The sequence below is a fragment of the Heloderma suspectum genome, chromosome 10 (genome assembly GCF_057233095.1).
Source record: "Heloderma suspectum isolate Gila_16-S chromosome 10, 16-S_ref, whole genome shotgun sequence".
NCBI classification, from domain to species: Eukaryota; Metazoa; Chordata; class Lepidosauria; order Squamata; family Helodermatidae; genus Heloderma; species Heloderma suspectum.
In genome coordinates, this window is record NC_139467.1 from 7,020,637 (window position 1) to 7,032,894 (window position 12,258).

At 48.8% G+C, this 12,258-nt stretch overlaps 1 protein-coding gene across 1 annotated transcript in view; it reads right to left on the minus strand.

The window, feature by feature from the left end:
* Positions 1–12,258, minus strand: part of RYR1 (ryanodine receptor 1) — a 173,182-nt gene that overhangs the window by 123,154 nt on the left and 37,770 nt on the right. The window contains exons 12-19 of the mRNA XM_084814879.1: positions 11,653–11,817; positions 11,121–11,242; positions 10,196–10,382; positions 8,984–9,119; positions 7,767–7,862; positions 6,807–6,925; positions 5,560–5,693; positions 4,720–4,961 (exon numbers count right to left, since the gene is read on the minus strand). Of these exons, the coding sequence (XP_084671005.1) occupies positions 4,720–4,961; positions 5,560–5,693; positions 6,807–6,925; positions 7,767–7,862; positions 8,984–9,119; positions 10,196–10,382; positions 11,121–11,242; positions 11,653–11,817 (1,201 nt within the window). The remainder of the gene's footprint in view (positions 1–4,719; positions 4,962–5,559; positions 5,694–6,806; positions 6,926–7,766; positions 7,863–8,983; positions 9,120–10,195; positions 10,383–11,120; positions 11,243–11,652; positions 11,818–12,258) is intronic.

Genomic DNA, 12,258 nt, shown 5'->3' on the forward strand with positions numbered 1-12,258 from the left:
TACCAGGTGCTCCTGAGAGCTCCAACTGAATTGTGTGTGTGGCCTGAGTACTCCCAGCAGCTGTGGGCAGGAAGCTTCAGTCTGTTTCCTGCCTCCCAGCTGAGCAGAGCAGAATAGAGCAGAGCAGAGGAAGCTGCTCCAGGGACTACAGAAGCAAGCAAGCTCCTAGAGAGCGAGCAAACAGGGGGAGCAAACAGGAGTTGGCCAAGGGAGTTGGCCAGGGGAGTTTGGCAGGGGAGGTCAAGGGGGAGGCCCCTAATATTTTTTATTATTATTTTTCTTGTAACACACACTTCCACACCAGTGGGACTCTGCTTTTAACCTCTGGTGAGTAGAGGAGCAGGCACAAGCTAGTCTAGAACAATCAGAAAGCTAGATTCAAAAAGGGAAAAGAGGCTATGGAAGGACAAGACTCTCCAGTGGTGGTGACCTGCAAGGTGTGTGCAATGTTTGTTTTCTTGCCTGAGAACAACATGGCCTGCACCTGCAACAAGTGCAAGTTGATCACGCTGCTGGAAGAAAAAGTAAGAGGACTGGAGCAGCAACTGTCAGCCCTCTGGGGAATAAGAGAACATGAACAGTTCTTGGACAGGATGGTGGAACTACAGTGGCAAAGTGAAGACCATAAGCTTGAAGAGCAACAGCAAACTGAGGCAGAAGTGGGAAATGCTGAGGGGATGGAAAAATGCAGTAGAGGATACACCCTTGGAAAAGGGTGACAGTTAGGAGAAGAAGAACTAGACGCCACTCTGCACCAGTGGAAGCAGTGGAGCTGTGGAACTGAGTCCAGGTACTTGAAGATGAGACTGGAGGACAGCCTGCAGAGGAAGAATTACAGGGGAACCGGCATGAGAGTGAGCAAGAGGCTGAAGGTCAGTCAAGCAGAGGCAATGAAACCCAGGCCTACAACAAGAAGAAGAGAAGAGTAGTAGTAGTGGGAGACTCCTTGCTGCGTGGGATCGAGACCCAAGTATGTTGCAAAGACCCATGGACTCACCAGGTATGTTGTCTCCCAGGAGGACAGATTAGAGACGTGACTGAAAGGTTGCCTGCACTCATAAAGCCCACTGACAGGTATCCCTTTCTTCTCATCCATGTGGGAACAAATGATATCACCAAGCGGAGCTGCGAAGAAATCACGTCAGACTTTGAAGCTTTGGGAAGGAAACTCGAGAACTCTGGGGCCCAGATAGTTTTCTCATCCATCCTTCCAGTAGTTAGAAGTGGGATAGAAAGGGAAAGAAAAAATACTCCAGGTAAATGACTGTCTACGAAGGTGATGCCGGTGCGAGAGATTTGGATTCTGGGACCACGGGCTATACTTCCTGGAAGATGGGCTGTTGGCAAGGGACGGGTTGCACCTCACAAAGGCTGGGAAGAATGTGTTTGGCCACAGCATGAAGAACTTCATCAGGAGGGCTTTAAACTGGATCCTACGGGGAAGGGAGATGTAAAGTTGGGGGATAACAATGGATGAAGGCTCATGCACCGCAACGGAGAGAACAGCTCTAATAGCACCCAATAATAGTCTTCAGACACATGTAGGAAGAAAGCCAGACTATGAAGCACATGGTCTTCAATGTCTATATACTAATGCCCAGAGTATGGGAAACAAACCGAATGAACTTGAACTCTTAATACAAGAGGGAAATTATGACTTGATAGGTATAACTGAGACTTGGTGGGATGACTCCCATGATTGGAATACCGCAATTGAAGGATATAACTTGTTCAAAAAGAACAGGAGGAACAGAAAGGAAGGTGGGGTTGCACTGTATGTGAAAAATACATATCTCTGCACAGAAAAACAGGAGGATGAGCTTGGTAGCCCCATCGAGAGCATCTGGATCAAAATAAAGAGAGCAAAGAATAAAAGGAACCTGGTGGTCGGAGTCCACTACCGGCCACCCAATCAAGGAGAGCACGAGGATGAAACTTTTGAAAAGCAAATAGCCAATGTTTCAAGGAAGCATGATGAAGTAGTAATGGGGGACTTCAATTTCCCTGATATTTGTTGGGAGACAAATTCTGCAAAACATGGCCACTCCAGGAAATTCCTGACTTGTGTGGCAGATTACTTTCTCCTACAGAAGGTAGAGGAAGGAACTAGAGGATCGGCTATCCTTGACTTGATCCTAACCAACAGAGATGAGTTAGTGGATAAAGTAGCAGTTACAAGAACTCTGGGGGAAAGCGACCATGTTATACTTGAGTTCTTGGTTCTAAGGGAAACAAAAGCCAAGCGTAGTCAAACACGCACCCTGGATTTTAGGAAAGCTGATTTTCATAAACTCAGAACAATGATAAGTAAGGTCCCATGGCAAGTGAATCTAATGAGAAAAGGAGTCCAAGATGGGTGGGAGCTTTTAAAAAAGGAAATTCTCAAGGCACAATTACAAACCATTCCAACAAGAAGAAAAGGTGGAAGACAACAGAAGAAGCCAATGTGGCTTCACAAAAAGCTTAGAGATGACCTGAAAACAAAAAAGGACACATAGAGGAAGTGGAAAGAAGGCCAAGCAACAAAGGAAGAGTACAGGCAGGTAGCACAGAATTGCAGGGATGGCGTCAAGAAGGCTAAAGCTGAGAACGAGCTGAGGTTAGCAAGGGATGCTAAAAGCAACAAAAAGGCTTTCTTCAGCTACGTGCATAGTAAAAGACAGAGGAAAGAAATGGTGGTTCAGCTATTAAATAAGGATGGCAAAACGATAACAGATGACAAAGAAAAGGCAGAGGTGCTCAAATCCTACTTTGGCTCAGTCTTCTCCCAAAAGAGGGTCTATGAGGCCTCTGGCAAAGGCAAAGTACAGGCTGAATGGGCAGGATTGCAGCTTGAGATCGATAGGCATATGGTCAAGGAACACCTAATAACTTTGAATGAGTTCAAATCTCCAGGGCCAGATGACCTGCATCCTAGAGGAATAAAGGAACTGGCAGAAGAACTCTCAGAACCACTGTCTATTCTCTTTGAGAAATCATGGAGGACAGGTGAAGAGCCAGATGACTGGAGGAGGGCTCATGTTGTCCCTATCTTCAAAAAGGGTTAAAAGGAGGAACCTGGAAACTACAGACCAGTCAGTCTGACATCAACCCATGGGAAAATTCTGGAGCAGATCATAAAGCAATCCATCTGTAAGCACCTTGAAAACAACAGTAATCAAGTAGTGATTACTCGAAGCCAACATGGATTTGTCAAGAACAAATCCTGTCAGATGAATCTGATCTCATTTTTTGATCAGGTAACCTCCCTTGTGGACTGTGGGAATGCTGTAGACATAATATACACCTCGACTTCAGCAAAGCTTTAGACAAAGTCCCCCATGATCTCCTGATGAGCAAACTAGCTCAAAGTGGGCTAGATGAAACAACGATCTGGTGGATCCACAGTTGGCTACAGAATTGGACTCAAAGAGTGCTTATCAATGGGATCTTCTCCAACTGGGAAGAGGTAACGAGCGGGGTACTGCAGGGCTCAGTCCTGGGCCCAGTGCTCTTCAACATTTTTATTAATGACTTGGAGGAGGAGGTGCAGGGAATGCTGATCAAATTTGCAGATGACACAAAATTGGGCGGGATAGCTAATACTTTGGAAGACAGAAACAAAATTCAAAGTGATCTGGATAGACTCGAGTGCTGGGCAGAAAACAACAGAATGAAATTTAACAGGGATAAATGCCAAGTTCTGCACCGAGGAAAAAGAAACCAAATGCACAATTACAAGATGGGGGATACTTGGCTCAACAACACTACAAGCGAGAAGGATCTTGGAATTGTTGTCGATCACAAGCTGAATGTGAGCCAACAATGTGATGTGGCTGCAAAAAAGGCAAATGCTATTTTGGGCTGCATTAATGGAAGCATAGCTTCCAAATCCCAGGAAGTACTAGTTCCCCTTTACTCTGCACTGGCTAGGCTTCATCTGGAGTACTGTGTCCAGTTCTGGGCACCACACTTGACTGAGGGGAGATATGATAGAGCTCTTCAAGTACTTGAAAGGTTGTCACGGAGAAGAAGGCCAGGATCTCTTCTCGATCATCCCAGAGTGCAGGACACGGAATCATGGGCTCAAGTGACAGGAAGCCAGATTCTGGCTGAACATCAGGAAAAACTTCTTGACTGTTAGAGCAATACGACAGTGGAACCAATGACCTAGGGAAGTGGTGGGCTCTCCCACACTGGAGGCATTCAAGACGAGGCTGGACAGCCATCTGTCAGGGATGCTCTGACTTGGATTCCTGCACTGAGCAGGGGGTTGGACTTGATGGTTTTGTAGGCCCCTTCCAACCCTACTATTCTATGATTCTATGATTATAGCATGCAAAATACATGCTCTACCGCTGAACTACAGTCCTTCCCTTGAGCTATGCAGAGAACTGAAACCCCACGTCCTCCTAACAATGGCTATATCCCATTAGGCCCCATTCTAGTGTATAAAATCTCACCCTTTTTCTTGCCTCCCATCTCACATTGCTTGAGATGCCACGTTTGTCAACTTACCTAGTTCACACCTCAGGGGCTCAGCAACTGGGCAGTGCAGCCTTCCCCAACCTGGTGTCCTCCAAACGTTTTGGACTTCCAACTACCATCAGCCCCAGCAAGCATGGCCAATGGTCTGGAATGCTGGGATTTGTAGTCCAAAACATCTGGAGGGCACCAGGTTGATGAAAGCTGGAGCAGTGTGTATGTGCCTGCGTGAAGCATCCCATTTTGGCTCCCTACCTGACCACAGGTGCAGCCCATCAAAGCCGAAGGAGTAGAGGTCATCCCCGACGCCATTGCCTCCCCAGCCTTCCCCGCCTCCGGGGTAGGGGCTGTAGCCCTCTGCCATGGCCCAGCCAACCCGCAAATGGGTGGCCTGCGTGGTCATGAATGGCTCCACATAATCCACAATCATCTCGTAGTACCACTTCTTGTACTGGGTGGAGCCTTCGTGCGTGCCCAGGAAGATGTTGGGGCGCATGCTGTTGAAAGGGGGAGAGGGGAGAAGAGTGAAGCAGGAAGGTCAGAAAAGGAGGGTTAAGAAATGGAAACAGGGAAGAGAAGTTACAGAACACGAGTGGGCCTCCTGTGTTTGGTACCTGGTGTCTGGGCGTCACCTGAAGTATATACATTCTAGATATATTCTAACCAGGCCTGCGTGTACTCCACACTAAACAAAAAACTAAATCCTGTAATCCAGATACTCCATCAAGAAAAGCTGGATTGTGCTACAGCTATACATGGGGCAAATTGGCACACATTTTCTCATTTTGTATCATTTATTCTGAAATGTTTGCTGCTATGCCTTGACCATTCTGGTCATGAGGAAGCGCAAGGGCATTGAAGCTCCACCAACCCCACTGCTAGGAAATTTTATTCCACCATCTCTCTGGCTTCTGAGATTTCAGCAGGCATTGTCCAAACACCTATGAGGGCTAGAAACATCATCTTTCTTTTTTAATGAAAGCTGAGTTTCTTGGGAAGCCTAATGTTGCTCCTAAATCCATATTCTGTGCCACTCCAGCAGAATTACACCATATACACTGCCAGCAGGCATAAAAAAAACAGCAAAATACCAACCTCGTGACAAAGTTGATGAGTTTGGTCTGCAAGAGCAGGTCCCTCCCTGGGAGCAAGTTTTCAGTGATAAGGTTTTGGTTGGAGCGGACGGCCACACCATTGCAGACACACAGAGAGCAGAGAACATCCAGGACCTGTCAAGATGGGAAGGGAAGGGGCACCAGAATTAAAGACCAGGTATGGCACCTTTAGAGAAGGTGAAAGGATGGGATGGGATGATGCAGCTGCCTGAGCAGGTAATCGGAGAAACTTTGGCAAACCGGCTGAAGAACGAAACTTTCTAAAGCAGCATCAAGACACTACTGACACTTGGCTTCTCAAACCATTTGCACCACCCAGATTTAAACTGCAGTTGGGCCAGGGAGAGGGTCTTTGAACCTGTGAACAGTCCTCACCCTCCCCAGTCTGGAGTCATTCTCCCTCCCCCCTGTATTTCTATCTCTGGATGCACAGGACCTGACTCCCTGGCATGGAATATAATGTCATGCAGAACATGCTGAGATTCCCTGCTTTAATTTAAAAATAAAAAGGGCAAGCTGCTAGCCCTCATTAATTTTCTCAGCCCTTGTCCTTATCTCTAAGATGATAAATGCTTTGTAAGGTTGGATTTTGGAAGGGAGCTCAATGATGCAGTTTTGGAAGGGAGTTCAATGATGCAATTCATCATAGGGAGTTGAATTTCATGGACATGATGTACTAGGATGTGAAGATTTAGGTCAGGGGTGCAAAACTACTTTTGGGTGGGGGATCACATGACACCCACACACACACACACAGAGTCCTCTGTGGGCTGTATGATGTTGGGTGGGTGCCCTTGACATCAGTAGGGATGGCCATACCCGCCTGACTTCATTTGCTCCTTGGCTCAAGCACCGGGTGGATCAGATCACATCTAGCAGTGAGGGGGTGCCCTCCAAGGGGATTCCTCAAGGGGTGGGGCTGGGAGCTTAAGCCTCACATCCTAGAGGAACCCCAAGAGGCTGCATGGGCCAGATTGCCCTGCGGGTCAGAGGGTCTGCACCCCTGATTTAGGTATAACTTGGAGCAGAGCACGTGAATTATTTCATCTTTGAAAGAATACGAAATTCAGTGTCTGTCTCAGAATGGTGTTGGATGCAGGGTGGGGGGAGAAGGAGCATGTGGCTCCCTTTCCTCCCTGCATCCCACACCTTGCAGAGAGAATACTTCTTCCAGGTGACGTATGTCTGCTGGAGAAGAGCCACCGGCACATGCCTCGCTTGATGTACCTTGTGGTTGCGCCCATGTTTGTCCAGAAGCGAGATGATAGACTTGATATGGTTCTCCTGGATGATATTCAGCACTTCAGGGCTTTCAATGAGCACGCAGTATAAAACCTCCAAGATGCCTAGTGAACAAGACCAGGTGAGAGAAAGAGACAGACAGACAGACAGACACACACACACACACACACACAAAGAGTTCACACTGGAGCATGTTAATCTCACCGGGTGCAAGGCGGTTAAGGAGGGGAGATATGGCTGGGGTGTGGGGGCAGATGGGATTCCAACTCAATCCTGCCCACCCTATTACCTTCCCATAATCATAATTCAGACAATTTGCTGCCCTGATCTCAGGCACCCAGCACCCCCTGTCAAAGGAAAAAGGAAGAAACTGCTAGGCAGATTTTGAAACTGCCAGGAACAATTGCCTGGAGTTCCATGGTTATCAACATGACTTAAGCGCAGCATTACTGAATGCATCTATTGCTGGTCCTTGGTTTTCTCCTTGTCCTTCTTCTTCTATGAACTGTTTTGTGAGCCTCTTTGTCTGGTTGAATCCTCCCCCACCCCCATCCCCGGCCCGGTCCTGTCTACTTGCATATCACCCTTGCTGCCTGCTGTCATTTGCTCTTGCCCTGATCCTGCTGAAACTTGCCTGTCAGAAGCAACCCTTCTAGTATATCACACCATCGATCCATTTAGCCCAGACTGGTAAGGGCTCTAGAGTTTCTTCCATGCCCTGCTACCCAAGATCTTTTTAACTGGAGCTGCTGAGGGTTGAACCTCCTGCTTGCAAAGCCCATGATCTACCACTGAGCCATGATGAGCCTTCCCCTTCTCCTGAAAAGGCCGCCCACATCCCAGCAATAGTGATTGAAGGATGGCTTTAGGAGGAGTATAAGGCAGCTCAACCTCCCTCGGTCCCCAGCCAACACACCGCCAGGCCCAATCGCCCCCTCTGCTCACCAGAGGAGGCCTCCAGTCGATCCAGCTTGCTGACCAGCCAGTCCAGGTTGTTGGAGAAAAGGGCACAATTGGAGCGGTTCCCACGGATCAGCGAGGCTGCGTGGCAGGACAGACACAAATGGAAGAGGAGATCAGTGGTTAGCCCCTAGCTAGTCATTGGCACAAAATTATTTGATTTGTACAGCATGTACCCATTCCTGCCAAGGTGCTACAGGCATGCTGGTGAGAAGAGTAAGGATGAAAAGGTTAGTGCTGGGTGAGATCAACTGGGCTACTAATGCAGCCGGGAGAATCTCTTTCAGCCTGAAGGCCAAATTCTATTTTGGGGAAGCTCTCAGGGGCTGCATTCTAGTGGCCGGTGGGACCAAAGGCAAAGATGGCAGGGCCAAAATACCACAATATTTTAACTTAAAGCTCTTACTGCCAGCAACTAAGCCTAAGAGGAGAGGCATGTCAATCTTTTAAAATGGGGCAGGGGGGAAAACTGCACAAGTGGCAGGAAACCATCAATCAGTCAGTGGTCAAGGGAAATGGGATGTGGTCATCCCAGAGGGCTAGCCTGGGACCCCCAGAGGGCTAGCCTGGGACCCCCAGAGGGCTGGATTCAGCCCCCATGCCTGAGGTTCTGCATCCCTGGGCTACACCGTCCCTACAAACTCTGCAAACATCCCAAACCCAAAGCTAGAGAGACCCTTTTTATTTTGTTATATTTATTTACAGTATTTGTTTACTGCTCCACATCCAAAGACCTTGGAGTGGTGAACAGCAGGCAGGATATAGAATAAAAACACCATGTTAAACTAATTTATTTTTTTTTTAAGAAACAGAGTAATGATAAAACTAACTTTGATAAACCATGGCCAGTTACTTGAGCAAGGCTTCCTGAAATAACAATGTTTTCAGGAGGTGTCAGAAGCAATACAATGTTGGCGCCTGCCTGACCTCCAAAGGCAGGGAACCCCATAGGGAGGGGGCCTCCACACTGAAGGCTCTTTTCCTGGTGGACGCCAATCGGGCCATTGAAAGCTATAACCAAATCCAGACTTGACCAGAACTGGAAATCAATGCCCACCCCTTCCTTTGACCTTCCCAGCACTGCCACACACACACCCATCCCCCTGCAGCCATGTGAGGGATTCCCACATGCTCAGGAGCATTTCGTGAATTCTGTCATGTTAAAACTGGGCTCTGGTTGCCGTGATGCTTGGCCTCCATACCGAGCAGCTCGTACAGCAGGTTGACAATCTCCTTCCAAGATTCAGCCGCTTCCTCACCAGCGTACTCCGCAAAGTGTGCAGCAGTGCTGTACACGTTGAGACGGTCAATGCAGTTCAGGACGAGCGTGATCATGCCCTGCAAAGCAGCAGAGAGATGATCAGGCCTTGCAGCCCCTCGGTCTCCACCCCAGAAAGCCTCACATTTGAAGTACAACGAGATGCACAGATTTTCAGAGAGAGTGCCATACCCTGCCTGAACCAACATTTGGACTCTAGTGGCCACCTCAGAAATCCTACCAAACTTAAGCACTCCTTAACAGCAATCTGCCTGTTGTGTTGACAGGCCCTTTTAGTTTATTTATGTATTGTAAAAAATGTATACTCCCTTCCTCTCAAAAGAAACCAGATCAGCTTACAACCCAAACTATGTCACATTATAACAATATGTGATTACATATAATTAAAAAAGGTAAAGAACCCCCCCACACACACACATAATAATCAAACTAAAGGAACACCAGATTGAAAAGGGAGAATAAACCCAACACAAAACCCAGAAGGGAAAGGAAAGCAGTCCTTAGCTAGCATTTAGGATGAACTTTTACACCCATAGCTTTAAAACGTGGCTGTTTCATATGAATAAGCACAGTACAGTTTAGGAAGCAAAACAATTTTTGTTTCAATGCAGGAACTGTATAGTCTACATGCCTACTTGAAAACAACCATATAAATATGGGGTGTCAGGGACTCTGGGGCTTGGCTAGGGAACCCTGTGACCTTAAGGCTGGAGCCTTCCCTAATGAACTACCTGGGACTGTGGGAGCCCAGGCCTCAGAGCATCCTCCAGGCACAGAAGGAGGAGGGCTGGGTAGCATCAGCTCCTGTACCTGGCAGGCAGGGTGATTCCAGCCTCCAGCTCAGTTTGAACTGCAGGCTTGGCTCTGGCTCAAGCCCAGCACCAGATAAAGCAGCTGTCTGCAGGGACCAGCACTGGAGAACAGCCTTCCTAGAGCTGCTTCCAGGTCCAGCTACCCAGTTCGCCTCTGCCAAATATCTGTGACCAGGGAGCGGGCAGCCACCAGGAGTAGCAAGCACAGGAGCATTGGGAGGGCCCACCAGACCAGGAGATCCAGTAATGAACTCTTACTGGGTTTGGCCCCTGCTTTGTGTGATGAGCAGCCCCTGCACTCCCATCCAGGGCCAGTCGCTTACCTCCTCCTGGAAGAGGTTTTGCCTGTTTTTGAGGGAACGGAGCTTGGTCTGCTTCTCCTCGTGCTGCAGCTCTTCCTCGGGGTGTTGGAAGTAGCTGATCAAGTCCTGCAAGCTGAGAATCATCCCACCGATGGGAAGAGTCACTGTGGTGCTGGACTTGACCTTTCCGCTCAAGGTGTCCAGGCCTCTGGAGGAAGGAGAAAGAACAGCAAGAGCTGAGCTGCAGGGATGGGGAAGGATCATCCATCGAGGTGATTGCAAATCAATACATTAAATGTAGACCCTGTCCCCAGGCCCAGGCCCTCCTCCCTGCCAGCAGCACGTCAGATGAACATATAATGACGCCTTCGTTAGGCAGACCACTGGTCTGACTACTGCCTACTCCGGCAGTGACTTCCAGGGTCTCCAGCCAGGGTCTTCCCCATCATCTGCTGCATTTAACAGAAGATGCCGTAGACTGGACTTGGTACTGTCTGCGGCAAAGTATGTACTCTACCAATGAGCTATAGCCCCTCATCCCACTGCCTCCCTGCTTTATCTTTCCCCTTTTGCTTTGACTCCCCCACTCCCACCCCCACCTCTGCTCCTTAGTTCACCTGTCTGGGATCCCTCTTTTTACTCAGCTTCCAGGCACCAGCTTCCCAGCGGGGTCAGCACCAAAGCTCCTCCTGTTCCTCAGCCCTATGTTTCTCTTCTAGCCAAACTGACCTCTCTCTTCCCTCATATATGCTGCACTGTGTCAGCATTACAACAAACGTAATCTCATACAGCTATCGGAATGCCTGTGAACGTTCCGCGACCCCACAGACAGATCAGCCAATGGCTTAAGGAGAGGGAAGTCACAGTCAGGTAGGTGATGGCCAGAACATAATATCAAGTGGCTCATTTCTTGTTTTGCTTGGAGCAGGATTTGCTCAACACCTACTTGATGAACTGGTTGTAAAGCCCAGAAGTGCTGTAGATCATCCGGGAGGCTTGTGATTCCTCATGCTGGCAGCGGGTCAGTGAGAGGGCATCATCCATGTGTCCTTCCTGATGCAAGATGGCCTGTGGGGTGAGCAGACAGACAGATATGTGTTAAGATAGGTTCAAAGTGCAAGACGCCAGGGGGGTCTTGAACCAAGGACTCTTGACAGCAGGACCTAGGCACCTTACTTTCTGCACCACCATGGCAGCTTGCCAGCAAAGGGAAGGGCGAGACTGCTCTCTGCTGTGCTGCAGTGCCACTACTGCAGGTGGCCAGAGCGTGGTACTGCAGCTAACAACCCAAAAGGGATCAGCTGATACAAGGGGCCAATCAGGTTCAGCCTGGTCCTATAAAGCTGCTGACTTGGGCTGAGCCTCGCATTCTGAGCACCGTGGCGCTCAGGTACTGACTCAGCTGCTCAGAGATTACCTATCCCCTGTGTGCCTGCTTGGCTCAAGGCCACCAACCCAGCCTGGCAGCCAAGACTCACCCTTCTCTTGATCAGCCCCAGGCGCAGCGCCTTGGCATCAGCTGCCGCATATGTCACCCAGAGGCCGCTGTCAACATGCTGCACGAAACACATGGACTCGCCATACTTGATCTCAGGGGCTCCCATCCCCTCCACATCTCGCTTTGGGGCCACATCCAGCTTTTCCTAAAAGGGCAGGAGACAGAACAGGGTACACAATGAATAAAGAGATGCCGGAGGGCATATGGGCATCACAAGCTGGGGAAGAAGCTAAGCTGAACCTGGAAAGAAGCTAGAATCATAAGGTGGAAGACAGGTGAATTCCCCTTTACAGGCTTCTCTCCCTAAGCTCTCAAGACTGGAACTGCTGGAAACATGATTCAAGGAGTACCTGAAGTCCAAAGAGAAAAACAAATTTCTCTCCAAAATGTGGAGATTACAAAATGTGGCGAAACCTGAACACAAATATGAAATAACCCCTCACCTCATCCCATACAGGCATGTTAGAAAGACATGCAGCTTTCCTAAAGAGTGACAATGCAGCCACTTCTGTGGGTGGGGGCAGCTTGGTTCCCTCACTGACATGCAGCCACCTCTGGGGCGGGGGAGCCATTTATGGAGAGACTC